Source organism: Daktulosphaira vitifoliae, unplaced genomic scaffold, assembly GCF_025091365.1.
Source record: "Daktulosphaira vitifoliae isolate Bord-2020 unplaced genomic scaffold, ASM2509136v1 Scaffold_4, whole genome shotgun sequence".
NCBI classification, from domain to species: domain Eukaryota; kingdom Metazoa; phylum Arthropoda; class Insecta; order Hemiptera; family Phylloxeridae; genus Daktulosphaira; species Daktulosphaira vitifoliae.
In genome coordinates, this window is record NW_026099575.1 from 39,361,435 (window position 1) to 39,379,990 (window position 18,556).

Below are 18,556 nucleotides of genomic sequence, written 5' to 3' on the forward strand. Positions count from 1 at the left end.
AGCATGATCCTGAGGGATGTGTGGAGTCGCAAGAAGATATGCGTAGTCATTGCACTCCAAACGATGAAATCGATTGCACAAGTAATTATATAGCAGAGCTTGAAGTAGCGTATGTAGAAGACATGTTGACCAAAGAACAAGAAAAAGATGAAGGCAGTGCACACAGTATGATTTTTGAGGAATGTATGGAGTTGCAAGAAGATTCTCGTAGTCTTTGCACTCCATACACATTTTTTCCGAAGATGATTGCACAAATTGTATGGCAAAGCTTAAAGAGACAGATGATGAAGGAACTATATTGGAAACGGCTAGAAATGAAGAAATACATTATGCATTTTTTCAGAAAGAAGAATGAAGCTGACAGGATTACTTCAAATGATGAGAAATAATTATTATTTAAAGAAAATAAGCATTTTATAATATTGCAGTCTCCATGGTAAAAACTCATTATAGATATTATAAACTTTATTTCTTCAAAAAATACATATTTTAAATTTTACACATATTTCAAGCGATTTTAGAGTCAAAATAATACCTTTTCAGCTTCGCATCGAAGCTAAAAATAAAATGTTTTCTTGTAGTAGTAAAGCGTTAACAAAATTTTCTATTATATGCTACACAAAAATACTATTGTTTGTTTCCTCCAAAATAATTTAAAAAATCGAAATATGTATGTGGTTTTGACATAAAATATTTATAGACATCTTTTTTATAAAAATATATTATATCTACATAAGTCTTTATAAACTTTCGTAAAAGTTATTGTTTTTGAGATAAAAAAAAAATACCCTTAGAGTATCATTTTTAACCTACATATATGTATATGGGTCACGCCTTAGAGTTGACTTATTGTCACCGATTTTTCACAATTATTTTTTTCCTGTACTCGAACAATTCTAGGGGGTGGCCATTTGTAAATATTATAAAAAAAAAAAATCAACCAATGTAACTTACAGTCATCCTAGGGTTCCTAAATAGTTTTTTTAAACAGTAACATAAATATTTAATACATTAAAAGTTAGAAAATGATCCAATTAAGGATATTATTAACCAATAGTAACTTTTGAACCATTATTCTAGCTATGACTAAATTTAAAGCATATTTTCTAAATAACGAAGTGATGATTTAAATTTTTACATATATGAATTATTTTTTTTTTATCTTAATATATGAAATAAGTAAATAAAATGAATACTCAATAACACGATTAAAATACTGTTAGTTCATAAATAACCAAATTATTAGAACTATAATAGTTTGTTTAAAAATGATTTAGCATTTTTTTTTACATACAGGGTGATTTTTTTATCATAACCCACTCAATTACTTGCAGAATAATAATAATTTAAACATTTTTTTTTTCATTATCTTTAGTTACACATTATTCTTGAATTTTTAACTATGTAATACTTTTTAAGTTCATCCCTTATGCCTTGGAAGGGGGTCAACTTTGTTTTTTTAAATGGTAACACATATTTTTAATTTAATAAAATGTTTGAGTTTTTAATTTAATAGTCAATGGCATTTGAATTTTTAATATAACTTAATTCGTTTATTAGATATAATCATTTAAAGTTTCAAATTTTTGAATTAATATACAGGTATAATACACAAGGGATTACAAATATAGGTAGCTAATTGGTTTTTTATAACATCGATATTAGCAGGTACACAGCATTGTTATTATCAATTGTAGTAAGGCACATTGTTATGAGTTTATAAATACACTAACTGACAATACAGAAAGTATATCTATTGATAATCATAATTGATAATAAACAATCCGTGACTGAGACAGCAATGTCATAAAAATCCAATTAGCTACCTGTATTTACAATCCCATGTGTATTATACATGTATATTAACTCAAAATTTTGAAACTTTAAATGTTTATATCTAATAAGCTAATAAAGTTATATTAAAAATTCAAATGCCATTTACTATTAAATTAAAAACTCAAACATTTTATTAAATTAAAAATATGTGTTACCATTTAAAAAAACAAAGTTTACCCCCCTCCAAGGCATAAGGGATGAACTTAAAAAGTATTACATAGTTAAAAATTCAAGAATAATGTGTAACTAAAGATAATAAAAAAAATAAATGTTTAAATTATTATTATTCTGCAAGTAATTGAGTGGGTTATGATAAAAAAATCACCCTGTATATTTACAAATACACATTTATATGTCTAATAATTAAATTGTCTAATTAATAGATAGTTTTAATTTCAATACTATATAAGTACAAGTCTTTAGAAACAAAATAAGCCCAGTGATATACATTGTACTAAACCAAAATGTATTTTCACTCATGTCATATGTTTTAAGGACGAATAATGGTGATTGATATAGACAATAAATCTGAAAAATACATTTTAATAATTAGTTTTAACTCTAATTCTATCTGAATTGTTGCTAAAATGGGCTATCAACATACACACTAAAAATATAATAATGAATTATCACTTGAAATACCTCAGAACTCATTAATATAAACAATTAAAACCTTTTTCTACTCGAATAATCTATATGGAATCAATTCATAGACAGTTGAGAAATCCAATATAAAAAAAATAAATACATTTAAATCAAAACATCTTAATGAAATTTCTTATAATTAAGGCTAGGAAAATGATGCACTAAAAATCCTATAATAAAAACATTGAAATCATAAATTAAGCATTTAAAAATTGTCTTTGAAAACCCAAATATACTCTTAAAAATAAATTTAAAATTTAGCTATAAATAATTTTTAGCTGTAAAACAATATACTATCTTACACATATACATTTTTTTATCGCTTTTTAAGGAGGAGGTTTCTTAACTACTGATAGTCCGGGACGTAGTTAAAATGGTTCATTAAAAATTAATTACTCTGTTTATACATTTTTAAATATATTTTTTAAATTATTAGAAGTGCTAGAAAATGCATAAATTTATTAATTACATTTTGTTTAATAATTAAATGACCCAAAAGTACAAAAAAATGTATTCTTAAAAATCATTAAAAATTTAAAAAAAGCACCACAAAATTAGAATTTCGTGATGTATGAATCAAATTTTGTAATAAGAAAAAATATGCATACATAAATTCCTAGCCCTATTTATAATACTCCATATCATAAATTATACTTTCATTAAATATTTCCATTTTCATACAGTATATATTGAGATAACACAAAGTACTTTAATACATTCTATAGGATTTTTTATTTTAATTTGTTTCCCTAGTGTGTATTATTCAAAGTTCTATAGGGGAGGAATGACTTTACGGGTTGTTATTAATTAAAAAATAAAATTTACCTCTGAGCATTTCATATGTTCTCTATTGTAGCCATACACAGAGTGTAAAATACCTTGAATGGAATGCTTTAAAATATTTACATCATACACCCAACTAAATATTTTAGGAGTATCTCGGATACGTAGTAAGATACCAGAAAAGACTGATACTGGTAATACAATTAAGGATATGACAATAGAATTTACCTAAATAATTATGTACACATATAATTTATTTTAAATATCAATTGTTGGAAGTAAAAATATACTTACTACGAAATTCTTAAACATTATAGCAACTAACATTCCTGTTGCTTGTGATATCAGACCAATTAATATAAACATCAATAAAAACATTGAGAATCTAAAAAATTCGAATGGTTGTCCACTCATCACATATAAAACAGTGCAAAATAGTCCAGTAGATAATAACTAAAATCAAACATCAAAAACTTTTTTCTTTATTTAATGTCAAATAATAAAAAGTTATTTAAAGACAGTAATTACATATTTTTAATTCAAGAGCCCTAAAATACCATTCACTGATATTAATTGCAATAAACATAAACAAGATAATCCAAATATCATATTACATAGTTTTCCAAAAAAATGATCAATGGAAGCAATGAGTATAAACTCTGGTATTTATAAATTAAATTACTAATAGTTATTATAGCTGATAGCTGTATAATAATTGATTCTATAAGAAACGAAAATTAAAAAAAATTCTCATTGTTAGAAATTAAAAAAATATCTCAAAGTTGCGTTACCGTAAAATTGCCTTTTAAAAAATGTTTTTCTAACTGTTATAACTTATTCAATCGAATATACTATAGAGGTAATAAACTTTCTTTTGTTATGATTTTTAGAAAGTCCAATAAAAAACCCAAGTATAAGAAGAATTTGAAAGAGACCATCAACGTAAGTAATTTTTTTTTCAACAAATATATAACATTTTAAAATTCTCAACACTAAGAGAAAAAAAACGAATATTAGTGAAATACAACTCAATATTCATAAAATAGAAAAAACATTATGATTCATCAAGTTTGTAAGTAAAACAAAATGTTTTATTTATATTAAATAATAAACAACTACCTTTTAATAAAAACTGGTCATTATCTTAATTTGCGTTAGGAAATATTAGCTGTACATCGAAAATCGCGACTATTGGCTAAATATCAACAAGCAAGATAGTTATTATAAAATATTCTTCGAAAGGATACATAGTGCATTCTAGGTAAAAATTAACAAAAAATTGCTTGCAAATAATCTAATTGCCTAACTAAGCGTATTTAATATATGACAAAAAGATTGTAGTTATTAGGTTTCACACGATTTACCATTTAAAAATCTAGTTTATTATAATATAATAAATATATATATATATATTTTATATATCTATGGTAGTCTCTTTCACTCTTAAGGAAAAAATATGCTATTTCTTTTAATCCGACTTCTATCCAGTTCATGTAGAATATTTGTCTATGATTCAGCCCTCGGGAAAAATGTTCCGCTTAGATGTATGTTGTTCATGAGTATTTGTCATCGAAAACGATATTATATATGAATTATCAATTTTGATAAAGTATCTAAATAACTTATTTTAAAATTTATCTATTGACAATTGTGAGTGAGTCACGAAAATATGACAAATTCAATAATTTTTGAACCAATTAAAATTTTACGTTTGTTCCGAATTGATAAATATTATTATAAATATAACTAAGTAGTAAAGATTGTCTACTACTCACGAATGTAATCACCGGCATACACATTATCAACAATAATATTGATTCTCAGTAATGATTTATTTTCTGTTTAACTATTTAATCTAGTCTTTCATATTAAAAACACAATAAAATTCTTATTTAAATAATTTTCATACTTGTGGACTATACAAATAACATACAGTAGTTTTTTAACTTATTAAAAACTGTAAAAAAATTTTAAGATAGCCATTTTGTAGAGTAGATTTTAACAAAAAAATATCTTATTAATGTTCAGTAAAGAAATTATCAGTAGCATTGTATAGTCAATGGAAATTCGAAATTTTTTATGTTTACGATATCGAACATAATAATAAACCGAGAAAAGAAAAAAAGAAGTCTTTTCACGCTAAATATTAGTTTTAAGTATGTAACTTCAATGAAAAATATCCACACTTGAATAAGTAGATATAAGTGCCTGTAATTGAACTATAAATTCGAGTAGTAATACTATCTATTTTATAAGATATCATTAGTATTAATTTAAATTTGTATAAACTTTAAAATATTAAATATAATAACTACTAAACATTAAGAGATATTTAATTATATTTTTCGTAATTTTTATTAATTAAAAAATATGGTAAGTTGAGTAATTTGTATAGTCTACAAAAAGTACAAAAATTATAAATAAAAAATTAATGTAAAATATTAATTAGTAGTTATTGAATTTGCTATATTTTGTGACTCACGAAATAAATGTAAATGCTAAGATTTGTCAACTATATAGACTTTTTTCATTTTTCCCACGATATCGATTATTATTTAAAATATCGCAATAATCGAAAAAAAATGTATAAAAAAACCCAGCACAGTAGAGATGAGGCATAGTTGGGTATGTATAATGATATCTGACAGTGATTAAAATCACTATCATAAAAAACGCTGATGCAAATCTGTAGATAGTGTTTAATTTTAAAAATTTGATGGATTATTCCAAAAGCTACATGATCTCCTATTTTCTTATTTATATCCTGATTACAATTTTTATGATTTATAAGTGTAATACATAAATAAATAAATATTTATATATATTTATATCATATAAATATATAAAGGGAATGGTGTTATTTAAAAAAAAAAAGTATCTAGAATGAATGAAGGATGTTAATATTATTTCTCATAAAAATATTGTATTGATCCATACACTTTTCTATAAGTTTAGCATTTTAAAGTTAAAAATGTAAAATACAAAATCGAGAATTTTAACACAAAAATAGCATAGGTAGCTATTTTCACCGTGAAGTCCAAAATTTTTTTTTTTACATAATAAAGTATATTACATTAGCTTTAATTTAAAATATTTATAAAAGTGTCAATATTTCTGAAACACTTTCAAAAGTTAATTTTGTGAAAAAGTTGTCATTTTTAATCCCCCTTATGGGCAGGTAAAGGGTCAAATTTATAAAAAAAAATATACAAAATGATAGGTAAATACCTCATGAATCTATTAAAAAAAATTATATTGATTTGGTAATTTTTAAAAATGTTGACAGCTTTTTGTAAAAAAAAATTGAAAAAATTAGTGATTTTTAACATTTTTTGGAGATTTTCCCCATTTACGGGGAACGAGGGAAATTTTTTTAATTTTTGAGGGTAGTGTCTTTGCTACGGGCAATGATTTTTACGGAATTGGCAAACGTTCGTCGCATTCGTTTTTTTGATAAAATTGACAATTAAAGCTGATTCAAATGTTAAATTAATTTTTTCGACTTTAAAGAAAAAAAAATTGAAATAAATTTAACATTATATTCTATGTCAATTAGTTTTATATAATATTCATGAAAATCAGTGTATTTTCTTATAAGTTATTTTAAAATAAATTAAAATACAATACCAAGATTTTTAACACAAAAATAACATGTTTTTTAACTACGGCAACCATTTGCACATAGAAGATAAATTGCCGGGACAATTTTTTTTTTTTTTAAATTATAGTACATAATATTAGCTTTATTTTAACATATGTTTGAAGCTCGTAGTATTTCCGCAAAATTTTCAAAAGTTAAGTTGAATAAATTAAATTTGTAAAATAGTTTCTATTTTGAATCACCTCCTGTGGGTAGATGAAAGGTTGAATTATCAAATAAAAGGAAAATATCTAATATTTCAATATAAAAAAAAATTATTTTAATTCATTCATTTTTCAGCAAGTTTTTATTTTTTTAAGTAAATTTTTAGAAAAAAAATGTCAAAATTTATCAATTTTAAAAATTGTAATTTTTGGGGGGATTTTCACCAACTACGGGGATCGAGGGAACATTTTTTTGATTTTTGAGGGTAATGTCTTCAACTAGATACGATTTGTGATTTTTTAATGTATCATTGAGAAAAATCAGTCCAGTGAGAGCGGAGAAAAAGTAGTGACAGAAACAAAAAAAAAATTCAAAAATATACACATCATGGTAAAATTAATACCTTTTTTGCTTCGCATCGAAGCTAAAATTGACCAACATGTATAATTTATGGATTTCTTTTCAGTAAATTGATATTTAAAAATTTTGCACAGATGGTCACGGCATAATGGAACGCAACACGGTTGGAACAAGTATAAATTATCAGATAGTGTTTAAAGCCAGTATTATAAAAAACAATATTTAATTTTTATAAGGAATCATTAGATTATTTTGATAGCCACTTTAACCAGGGTATGATGATGTTAAGAATAACATTATAACAAACATTTTTATTAAATCCGTAATCAAAATACGATAAATAAAGAACACGAAATAATTGATATCAAAGAACATAAAATATTGTTTAAAATAATAATTCTCAGACGTATCCACCTCTTCAGTTTTGTATTAATTTGTTGCAAAGTCTATCTTCAGAACGATAGTTACAAGTTCGGGGTTTAAACTATACTGTCGGCTTGGATTGTTTACAGTTTATTTTTATATATGTCGATATTGATTATCTTTTTTTTAAACGTGTTGTTGTTGATAAAAACTGTTAGTTTGTTGTTTTGGAATGATTTTGTTATTGTTCACAGCATTCTAAGCATTTAGTTCTTCCTTTTAAATTAAATACCAAGAATGCTATAAATAACAACAAAAATCATTAGAAAATAAACTGTTGTTATTCAACCGAATAGTTTATTTTTAGCATAAACAATCGATTAGTTTTAAAAACTATCGAATATTTTTACTATTCGAATAGTTTTTGAATGACTATCGTATAGTTCGAATAGCGAACAACTATCGAATAGTTTGATAGTTACTATTCGATATTTCCCATCACTAGTTATTAGACGATATAAAAACAAACTGTAAACAATCCAAGCTGATAGTATAGTACAAACCACGAACCTTTAACTATTATTTCGAAGATGTACTCTGTAACGAGTTCAAAATGTAAGCACAAAACATCTGTAAAAATTTTAAATAATATAATAATCCATGAAAATGTTAACACTTTCGTAAAAAATTTTTTTATTAAAACAAGAATAAATTATTTTGAAGCTTTTGAAAATAATCATTAGTTTACATTAAAACCAGCTTATGGTAGTTAAATTAAGATATATATATATAAAAGTGTCAGGATTTCCAGAACATCTTCTAAAGTTAAATTGAAAATGTTTACTTTCCATGCAAAAGTTATTATTTTGAATCTCCAGTAAACTTGATAAATGTCAAAATTTACGGAATTTAAAAATTTTATTTTTTGCGAGAATATTGCCCATATACAGGGAACGGGGAAATTTTTTTTCAATTGTTTTTTCAACCTTAGGTGTCAAATTTAAAAAAATTTACACTAAATAAAAGGAAAATATCTAAGGTGTTTATAAAAATAATTTTTATTCATTCATTAATAAAAAAAGTTTTATATATATACAGAATTATCATTTTATTATTAAACCCACTCGATTACACTGAAAATAAATACAATATTAAAAACAAAAGGTGCTTTTTTTAGTTACATATATATCTTAATTTATCAGCTAATAATTACTTTTTAAATAATTTCTAATATAAATGGGTGTCAACTTTGTTGATATTGATTGCAAAATACATATTGAACTAGCTTACAACACAGAAAATAATCTAATTAAAAAAATCACTGGGCGATAACAAATTTTAAAATAGTATTTCAGAAATTATTCTCATTTTTATACCTAGGCAGAAGAAATAGTACAGACAGAAAATTATTATAATAAAAACACCAATATATGACGCTATACCACTATATGCCACTCATGACTGTTTTATCATAATTTAAGACCCCCTAAATAGATTTGAATAATATTAGACTATTATAGTATTATTATAATATTAATATAGAATTAATCAGATCGATGTGTTATTGAAAATGGTACTAACTTCAATACAGTCATGGTTTAATCTGAAATTAGCATACATTAGAATATTATGTTATACATTAGATTTATAAGGAATTAAATGATTATTTTCATCATTAAATTGAATGAAGACAACTCCGATTTTAGAATTTGTAAAAAGTACAGAAGTTTTACTGTAGTTTAATATACTTGACACAGTAAAAAATCTTATCTGATTGGTATTTAAAAAGATATCATTATCCTCATGATAATATAAATAGCAACTCCAAACTATACTTTCTGTCATGACTTTAAATTTTTATTAACTTCCGAAGTACTAGTCCAAAAGTTGTTATTTTCTATATTATAAGCTAGTTAAATATGTATGTTGTCATTAAAAAAATATAGTTGACGCCCTTAAAAGTTATAAGGGATGATTTTAAAAAGTTATTATTAGCTAATAAATAAAGAAAAATATACAGGGTGATTCATTAAGGATAAGACACTCGTTTACTCAGTAACTATTGAAAATTTTAAATTTTGAAAGAATTGATATCTGTTTTGGAAAACAACATGGCTTATCTTTTCATTAAAATATCAAAGTTAATATAATACAAAGTGAACTTATAAATCAAAATTATAAAGACTACTTACTTGAATAGGTAAATCCATCAATGTTAAAGAAATGAAATATGAATGAACAGAATACCACTGATTAAAATATTCAATACGCATCAACAGAAATTCTAATGGAACTAAAAAACAAAAAAATTATGATAATAATTAAATTTAATATTGAAAAATAAATAAATAAATAACTGTAATGTAATTCTTACATTTAATTGACATTGAATATGCAGATAAGAATATTATATAAGTTGAGCAAAAGTATAATAATTGAACATTATCTCTAGTATATGAAGCGTTGTTTCCAATTTTGAAGTATACTAAACCAAATAAGAAACTAAGTATGAAAGGAGCAAATACTCTAATATTAATGAATTCCTGAAATTAAAAAGAAATAATTATGAAGGAGTAAGTAAGTTACATTTAAAGTTTAAAGAATTTTTCTGCATAATATTTAAATGAAACAAAATTAAACCTACACTATTTCGTGATGATATAATCATGGTCCTATGTAAAAGTACTTGAAGGTCATTACAAAATTTTGAGTTGTTTTTTTGATGATTTCTATCTTTGTTAATATTTTCTTCTAAAGAGTCAACTAAAAAAATGATTTAAGTTGATAAAAATTAAGTCATAATTTAGTAAAATTGGAGATAATAACTGAAATACAATTCTGAACGAACAAAACATCAAAAATACTTGTTTTCTACATTTAATAGAATATTTCAAGGATTTTAATAATTTAGTTTTATAAATGAGAATTTTTTTTTATTATTAAGACAATTTTCTAAAAGAGTAATAGCATCAAAACTAAAATATGTAATTTTTTATTACCAGTTTGATGATGGATATTTTTACACCAATTAATTGATTTACCATTATTAATTTTTTGAATAAGCGTATCATTGAAATTACCATATTCACCTGAACTTATTTCTAGAACTGAAATAAAATTTTAGAATAAAATATTAAATTTTTGTTTTCTAATTACTATAATCTGCTGGGTTATGATGCAATGGGCATTGGAGCCCAACTGAAGATAGGTAGTCTATCAATTTTGATGAATGTCCATAATAGATACACTGCCCAGATGGTGAGAGAACATACAATAAATCAAAGAGATTTATATGTGAACTAGTTGCTTGATGAATAGTACTTATAATTGTTTTACCACATTTTGCTAAATCTCTCAACATAGAAACTATTCTATTAGCAGAAACCATGTCTAAACCTCTAAAAATATTTGTTAGTAAAAATACATTTAGCAATTAAAATTTTCTTACGTAGTTGGCTCATCAAAGAACATCACTTTTGGGTTGCGAATAAGTTCAACTGCAATAGACAAACGTCTACATTCTCCGCCAGAAAGGTTTTTAGTCAGAGAATGCTGTTTTTTATTTAAATTCAAATTTTCTAGTATTCTTTGAATCTAAAAATTATTAACATATGGTATTCATCAAATAAATTGAAATATTAACATCTGTAAATTTACTACAAATATATATAAAAAAATATTATATACAGAAAATCTTATCCCCATTTTTGGCCAATATCATATATTTTATACATTAAATTATTTTAAGATTTAAAAAGATTAAATGGTATTAATTTTAGCAATTTTTCAATACAGGACAGTATAGTTACAACCACTGAAGCTAGACTCTGTAACAAGTCTGAAATGTCAGCTAATAACTGAAAACGTGGATACATTAGTAAACATTTTAAACAATACAACAATCAACAAAAGCATCAACACATTAATAGTATCACTTTTAAAAAAAATTTAAAAGAAAATAAAACTTTTTAATGGAATATCACAAAAAGTTTAATTTTAGTAAAATTCATTTTTAATAAACTGTATTGAATATGACATGTTAAAATTTTCACGTTTTAAGTAAAAAATTTTTTAGAGTTATTTTATCTTCAATTCAAAATTTGGGATTGCCTTATTAGAAAATTAACCATATCAATTATTATGTATGTCCTAAATTTTATAATTCAAAATCTAAATATAGTATAAGGGTTTTAATTTTCATTAAGTAAAAAAAATATTTGATTTACTAGAACTTGATGATAAACGTCAAGTTTTGTAACACAATGTTTGAGTTTAGAAGATATTTCCATTGATTCTAGAACTGTTAGGTAAGGTTGCAAATGGTCATCTTGCATGATATAACATGATTCTTTCAAAAAAGCTTCACGTTTTCGTTTTTTTCCATTAATATTAATAATACCTTGATAACCAATGGTTCTAAAACATTCATAAGAACTATATATTATAAGTAAATTAAAATTTTATTTTATAATTTTACTTATAACCAGAGACAAAATTCAACAGGGATGATTTTCCAGATCCTGAACAACCAATAATAGCACATGATTGATTCTTAAAAAATTTACCACTTACATTTTTTAAAATTTTTTTTTGTTCTAAAAATATTTATATTAATTAAAAATTTTTCATCTACTAAAATCAGTAAATTTAACATACCAGGACACAATAACCTGCCTGGTGTCCAAATATTCACTGAATAAGACACATCAACAAATTCAATATCTACAGCATTGCTAAAATTTGCTATCAGTTTATCTTCCATTGTTATTCTATAATAGCCTCACAATGATTATATCACTAGGGTAAATTTTAAAGTATATTCACATAAAAAATAAAAAATGAAAGTTAAATGTTATGAGTAATGTAACATTGTTGTAGTCTTCAAATAAATAAAATAAAATAACAGAATAATGAAAAAATTTTAAAACTATAAATTAATTTAAAATATAAGTGCAAAAGAAACACTTAGATTTAATTTTTTAGATTAAAAAATAAGATAAATATAATTTTAAGTACAAAATATTAAAGTATATAGAAGCCTTGAATTTCAATTAAACATGTTCTACACTTCTAAACTATACAAAACTATAAAAAAAAATATTTAAGACGATGACGTCAAGTAAATATTATTACCACATCGCACAGAATAATAAATGTTAACACGTCTGCGTCACTTATTTTCGAAATAACAATTAAGGGTGAAGAAAAATATTACTTTACAATAACTATTTAAGTACAAGATTTATTTAAACATAAATTTCTTAAATAAATAAATTAAAACTTTATCATAAAACTATTACATTTTTTCTTGTCTCATTACGGCACAGATATAGATAATAAAATGTATTATCTCTAACTGTAATGAGACAAAACATTTACCCAAAAGAGTGGTAGGCGTGGTCGTGAAGTCGGATTATGAGAGTTAGGATCGTTTATTTCCATAAGAGTGAGAGAGACGACCGCCAGCCAATTTGTGAATTTTGATTCTCGTATCGTAACCACGGTCTTAGAAGATAATATCAGCTAACTCTATTCTTATCACTATTCCGTTAAATGAGTTGAAAACGTTTCATATGTTGTTCGCCAAATCGCTGTCAACACAGTACAAAGTGTATCTACTTGAAGACACTACCCTCAGACCACATTAATGGGCGATTTAAAAAAAAAATGGATGAATAAAACCAAAAGTTTTTTATACAAATATCTTAAAAATTTCCCTTTCATTTGGTATATTTTTTGAAATATAACCCTCTACTTACCCATAAAGGATTCAATATAGCAACTTTTGCATGAAAAGTAAACATTTTCAATTTAACTTTTGAGAATGTTTCAGCTCTTAAAGGAAAAAGATTCAGAATAAGTAGGAGTAAAACAAAGTAAGATACAGGTTATGTTAAAGTTGAAAAAAACGCTTGTTGTGATATGCAATAGGAGAATTCCAATAAGGCTAAAAGATAAGTTCTATAAGACTAGTAAGACCAGATATGATGTATAACTTAGAGTGTTGGGCGCTTGAAAAGAGAATAGAGCAAAGAAATAGTGTAGCAGAGATGAGAATGATTAGATGGAAGAGTGGAGTGATAGAGAAGATGGGATAAGAAACGAGCATATAAGAGGGAATATAGGTGTAGAAAAAATAGACTTAGATGGTTTGGTCATGTTATGGTGAGAGAAGAATCGGAAGCTGTAAGAACAGTTATAGTTGAATGTTGAAAAAAGAAGAGGTAAAGACGACGAAAAAAAGAGATGGAGGGATTTTATTGAATGCGATATGAGAACGGCTAATGTGTACGTAGATGATGTGAGAGATCGTGTCAAGTGGAAGTTTAGGATAAGGGTGACCGACACCAAGTAGTTAGTAAAAAGCCAGTAAAACGAAATGAATAATATAAAGATTTATTTAATTATTTTTTTATAATATTTTAAAAGAAAATTTAAATTTTATATATTTTAAATGAAATTTGATTAGGATGATTATGGTATCTCAAGGGTATTAAATAGTCAAAGAAGAAGGATCCAAATTTAAATTAAAAAAATAAAGGTTTTTATGATTTTATTCATAAATATAAAACCATTTTATCTATCATTAAAATATAATTTAATGATTTATAGTACATTTTATAAAAAATCTAAATAGGTGTTTAGTAAGTAAGGAAAAGGGTTTCTATTGTTCTCATTGTTTATAACAATTGATATGTTTCTTTACTTACTGAACAAACTGTATAATATTATCCCATAGTTCCACTAATAAAATTGAAGAAAAAAACACTGTAGTTAAATAACATGCTACTGCAATATGATTACTTTCACAAACTTTTATATCTAACTAAAAACAACATAAAAGTATGTTCTAGTTGACCATATCTTATGATAAATTACAATTTCAATTTGTACTAAAATTTGAATCAACTAACGAAGGTTGGAATAATCGAATTTCCTTTAAGCACAATTGTAACAAAGTGATTTATGACAGTGATTTTGATTACTATAATATTCCAATTTATAATGATCCCTTCCACGACATATCCAAAGTTTAGCTTAGATGCGAAGCTGAGGTAATATTAATTTTACATTAACGCGAGTTTTTTTTTTGTATAACGTAATAAAATGTGGTAGATCGTGTTAAGTGGATGTTTAGGATAAGTGTGGCCGACTCTAAATAGTTAGGATAAAGGCCAGGAAAAGAAGAATTAATTTATGGTTATAGTGGTGTGATTTATCAATACGGAAGTCTTCACACAACATTTAATTTCCATCAATTAAATTCACGTACTAACAGACGGTAAAAGGAAAATTTCCTTTTTTAAATTTATTAATTAAAACAAAAGGACTAAATTTTGAAATTTATTGGAAAAAACACACACGTATCTTTTTTACTATATGTTAAAAAAAATTATCTGACAACTTCTATATGGAAATACAATATAGTTAAAAATAAAATCAAAAATTTTTAATTTTACATTTTCAACATAAAATTGCTATAATTTTTTGAAAAATGTATGGATCAATGCAATTTTTACTATAAATATTTTAAATATGCCTCTTTCATCTGATATACTTTTTTTTTTAAATTGTACTATTTCTTTTTATACAAAGGAGTTTAAAACTTCTTAAATTAGTTTTAGTTTAAGAACGACTTGAAAATGATTATTAATGCATACATTTTTTTTTTATCTATTGAAAATGATCTGGAACGTCTGATAACTTTAACCTACAAATCAGATTTTGAAAGTGAACTTTATTTTGACGATATAATACGAACTTAGTTATTGTTATGATAAAATTGTTATTATTTCTACTATTTAACAATTTTTAATGATTTTTTCGTTGTATAAATAAATTGATTAACTAATATAAAAACGAGCCTATAAAACAATAGGATATCTATAATTTCTATTACTATTGATTCGTTAATTTTTTACAAATTTAGTTGGTTTAAATAAATTAAACCAATAATGTAATGAATAAATCTTCATATTTCTCCAATTTTCATTTTTTATGAATACTGCTAAAGAAAAAATATCTTACCAAAGAGAAAACATTTTTATTAGAAATGATAACTCAAGGTGTGGGTTAGTTCCTAAAAGACACTTTTTTATCTATAAATATCGTTTCATTTGCTTATTTCAAGATGTTATAATATAAATTATTACACAAAAGACATTAAAAATAGTTTAATGGTAATTTAAAATATTAAATTATGTGGGAAAATATTGATCTTCTTTGTGTGAAATGTAATCAAGTATTAACTAATAAATTCATTTGTTTATTCTTATACGATACTTAAGAACTACATAAGTTAAAATTTTCATAATTAAATATAATGTAGCAATAAATAAAATGTTTGACCAGTAATTGTTTTCAGGCATATCTATGTCCTTGAGTAATTCTTTTGGAGATCTGTAGTAGCAATACTCCTTAAAAAAAAATGATAACAATTAAAATTAAAATTACATATTCAAATATGTAATACAATTACATATTATACAATAAGCAGTTTCTTAAAAAAGAACAATTTATTTTTAATGTTAGTATTATATTCATGATTATAGCGTGGAATTATATACATTTATAAATTTTGTTTAAGCCTCTTTAAAGGGTATCAAATCTATACAACTTTGAAATTAGATTATAATATAATACTATACATACTATGTATAGTAGCGTAAAAATAGTTTTCGCATTAAGGGGAAATAGACCCCAAAAACTATAACCTCGTTAACAAAACATTACTAAATTTTCAAGTCAATTAATAAAAATTTGTGTTGGTTGATGGTATGTTTGGAATAATTTAACAAATGTGATCCGAACAATTGAACCACAGCTGGAAACATAACATGAGAGCTATTAATAGTATGATTTACAGATTAGTTAATATTCCGGATGAATAAAATATATTTTGATAAAGAACTGAACGTTATAAGAGAAATAGCTAGATTTAATGGGTATAAAGAAAACGTAATTTCAAAATTAGTCTGTACTCAAAAATGGAATAAAGAAAAGAGGGTAACTAGACACTCACTAGCGCGGGGGAACAAGAAGTAATTAGATCATTAATTTAAATTATCTGGGCATCTTAAATGGACTAGCTAAAATTTTTAAAAACTTTGGTATTTGTGACACACGTGTTACACAGTCACTAAAGTTTTATTAGTTTTAAAAACTAACTAATAATACCTAGTAATATATATGTAGTTGGTACTTAGTTAAGTTTAAACATTGTATATAATTGAAATTGTTAGGAAATAGCATGGGAGTTGTCTCATGCAAAACATGTTTAAAAACGTTTTATGCTTTGCAAGGTGTCACCTTAAATAAAAGTTTGGATAAATATTATGTCATAGAATATTTTTAGTCAAAGTTTTAGTTCTATTTTATTTCTTGGCGTGTATATACTTTTCAATGTGTTTTTTAAGGCATGTCAAATTTTTTTTTAACCTATATATTATTATTATGTTTCATGTAGTTTGAATATATAATATAATTGATTTTACATATTTTAATTTGATCGCTCAATTAATTATTAAAATGTTCCGATATTTGGTATACTTATATTAAATTAAAATTAAGCTTATTAAACATTTTAAGGAGGAAAATTTTAAATTTAGATATGTTAGAAATAGGTTGGGTTGGTCGGTTAATAGTCAAAATTGAGTCCTAAGTTCATAAATAATAGGTTTTTAAAACAAAAAAAAACTTTAGAAAATTTTTTAAAACCGGTTCCCCTATAAACTAACAAATTACTGTAAAATAAAGGTGATTGTGTCGTAGATAGCTATATAAAAAGCAAAAAAAAAAAAATTCATTTTCTATTCTTGGACGAAAAAAAAACGATTTACAATTGGCTAAAATTTAAATAATTAATTCCCCATCGATTTCAATCATATACAATGTTTAAACTTAAGTATTATTAGTTAGTTTTTAAACCTACTAAAATAGTAGTGACTGTGTAACGCATGTTTCAAAAATTCAAAAACATGGTAAAGTTTTTTTTTTAAATTTCAAAGTGTACTGATTACAACACAATAAATAGAAATTATAATTTTCAGTGTATAGAACATTTTTTTTTTTTTTAATGCAATAAAATAATAATAAAAATGTTGAAGATTTTATTCAATAAAATTATTTGACAAATATTGCAATTGCTTATAAAATGGCCAAATAAATTATCTTGGACTAGCTTTAAAAAATTTAAAGTAGTCTAAATATCACAAAAAAAAATTAAAATTTTCATCCTCCATTTATAAACAAAGCAAAGAAAAAAGTTAATCAAATAATAAATTGACAAATTTAATTAAAGATAAAACAATTCTAATTTAATTTAATTTATTTAAAAAAATAATTATTTATAGCAAAAATTAGAATCAATGTATTACAGAAGACCAAACGTTTATTTATATAATAATTTAGAAGTAAAGTTAAAATATAATAATAATAGTTACATTGTCTACCATAAAGTATAAAATTAGTATAGATTTTAGTTAGAAATTGGTTAATTTATGAAGATTGCTTTTCAACTATAATTTAATTAATGTAAATTACAATATATATTTAATTAAAAATAAAATTTAAAACTTCTTTCAAACATAATAACAATTTCTGCCAAAAAATAACAAAATAGAAAGGCTATAATTTTATAGTACAAGCGGTACATAAATAATGTGTAACAAATATTGACTAAACCGTAATATAATGAACCGCACATAATTTATTAATACAATTTATTTACAATACTAATAGGCGATGAATAACAAATAGAAAAAT

At 24.0% G+C, this 18,556-nt stretch overlaps 2 protein-coding genes across 4 annotated transcripts in view; both read right to left on the reverse strand.

Moving 5' to 3' along the window:
• Positions 1-447: 447 nt before the first annotated feature.
• Positions 448-13,121, reverse strand: LOC126904652 (ATP-binding cassette subfamily G member 4-like). Of its 3 annotated transcripts, none has more exons than XM_050683850.1 (13): positions 12,926-13,121; positions 12,449-12,561; positions 12,270-12,387; positions 12,019-12,208; positions 11,241-11,386; positions 10,949-11,190; positions 10,792-10,899; positions 10,437-10,555; positions 10,167-10,335; positions 9,985-10,085; positions 3,559-3,717; positions 3,307-3,492; positions 448-2,364 (listed from the first exon to the last, which is right to left on the reverse strand). In XM_050683850.1, the coding sequence occupies exons 2-13, from the start codon at positions 12,552-12,554 to the stop codon at positions 2,209-2,211; spliced, it is 1,800 nt and encodes a 599-aa protein (XP_050539807.1). In that variant the 5' UTR covers positions 12,555-12,561; positions 12,926-13,121; the 3' UTR covers positions 448-2,208. The 3 variants fall into 3 exon arrangements, with proteins under 3 accessions (XP_050539807.1, XP_050539806.1, XP_050539805.1); XM_050683849.1 differs by having other exon boundaries at positions 12,449-12,589; XM_050683848.1 differs by having other exon boundaries at positions 12,449-13,121.
• A 2,686-nt stretch (positions 13,122-15,807) lies between these two features.
• LOC126904651 (ATP-binding cassette subfamily G member 4-like) overlaps positions 15,808-18,556 on the reverse strand; it is a 20,201-nt gene continuing 17,452 nt past the window's right edge. The window contains exon 12 of the mRNA XM_050683847.1: positions 15,808-16,209. Coding sequence (XP_050539804.1) covers positions 16,051-16,209 — 159 coding nt within the window. The 3' untranslated portion in view covers positions 15,808-16,050. The remainder of the gene's footprint in view (positions 16,210-18,556) is intronic.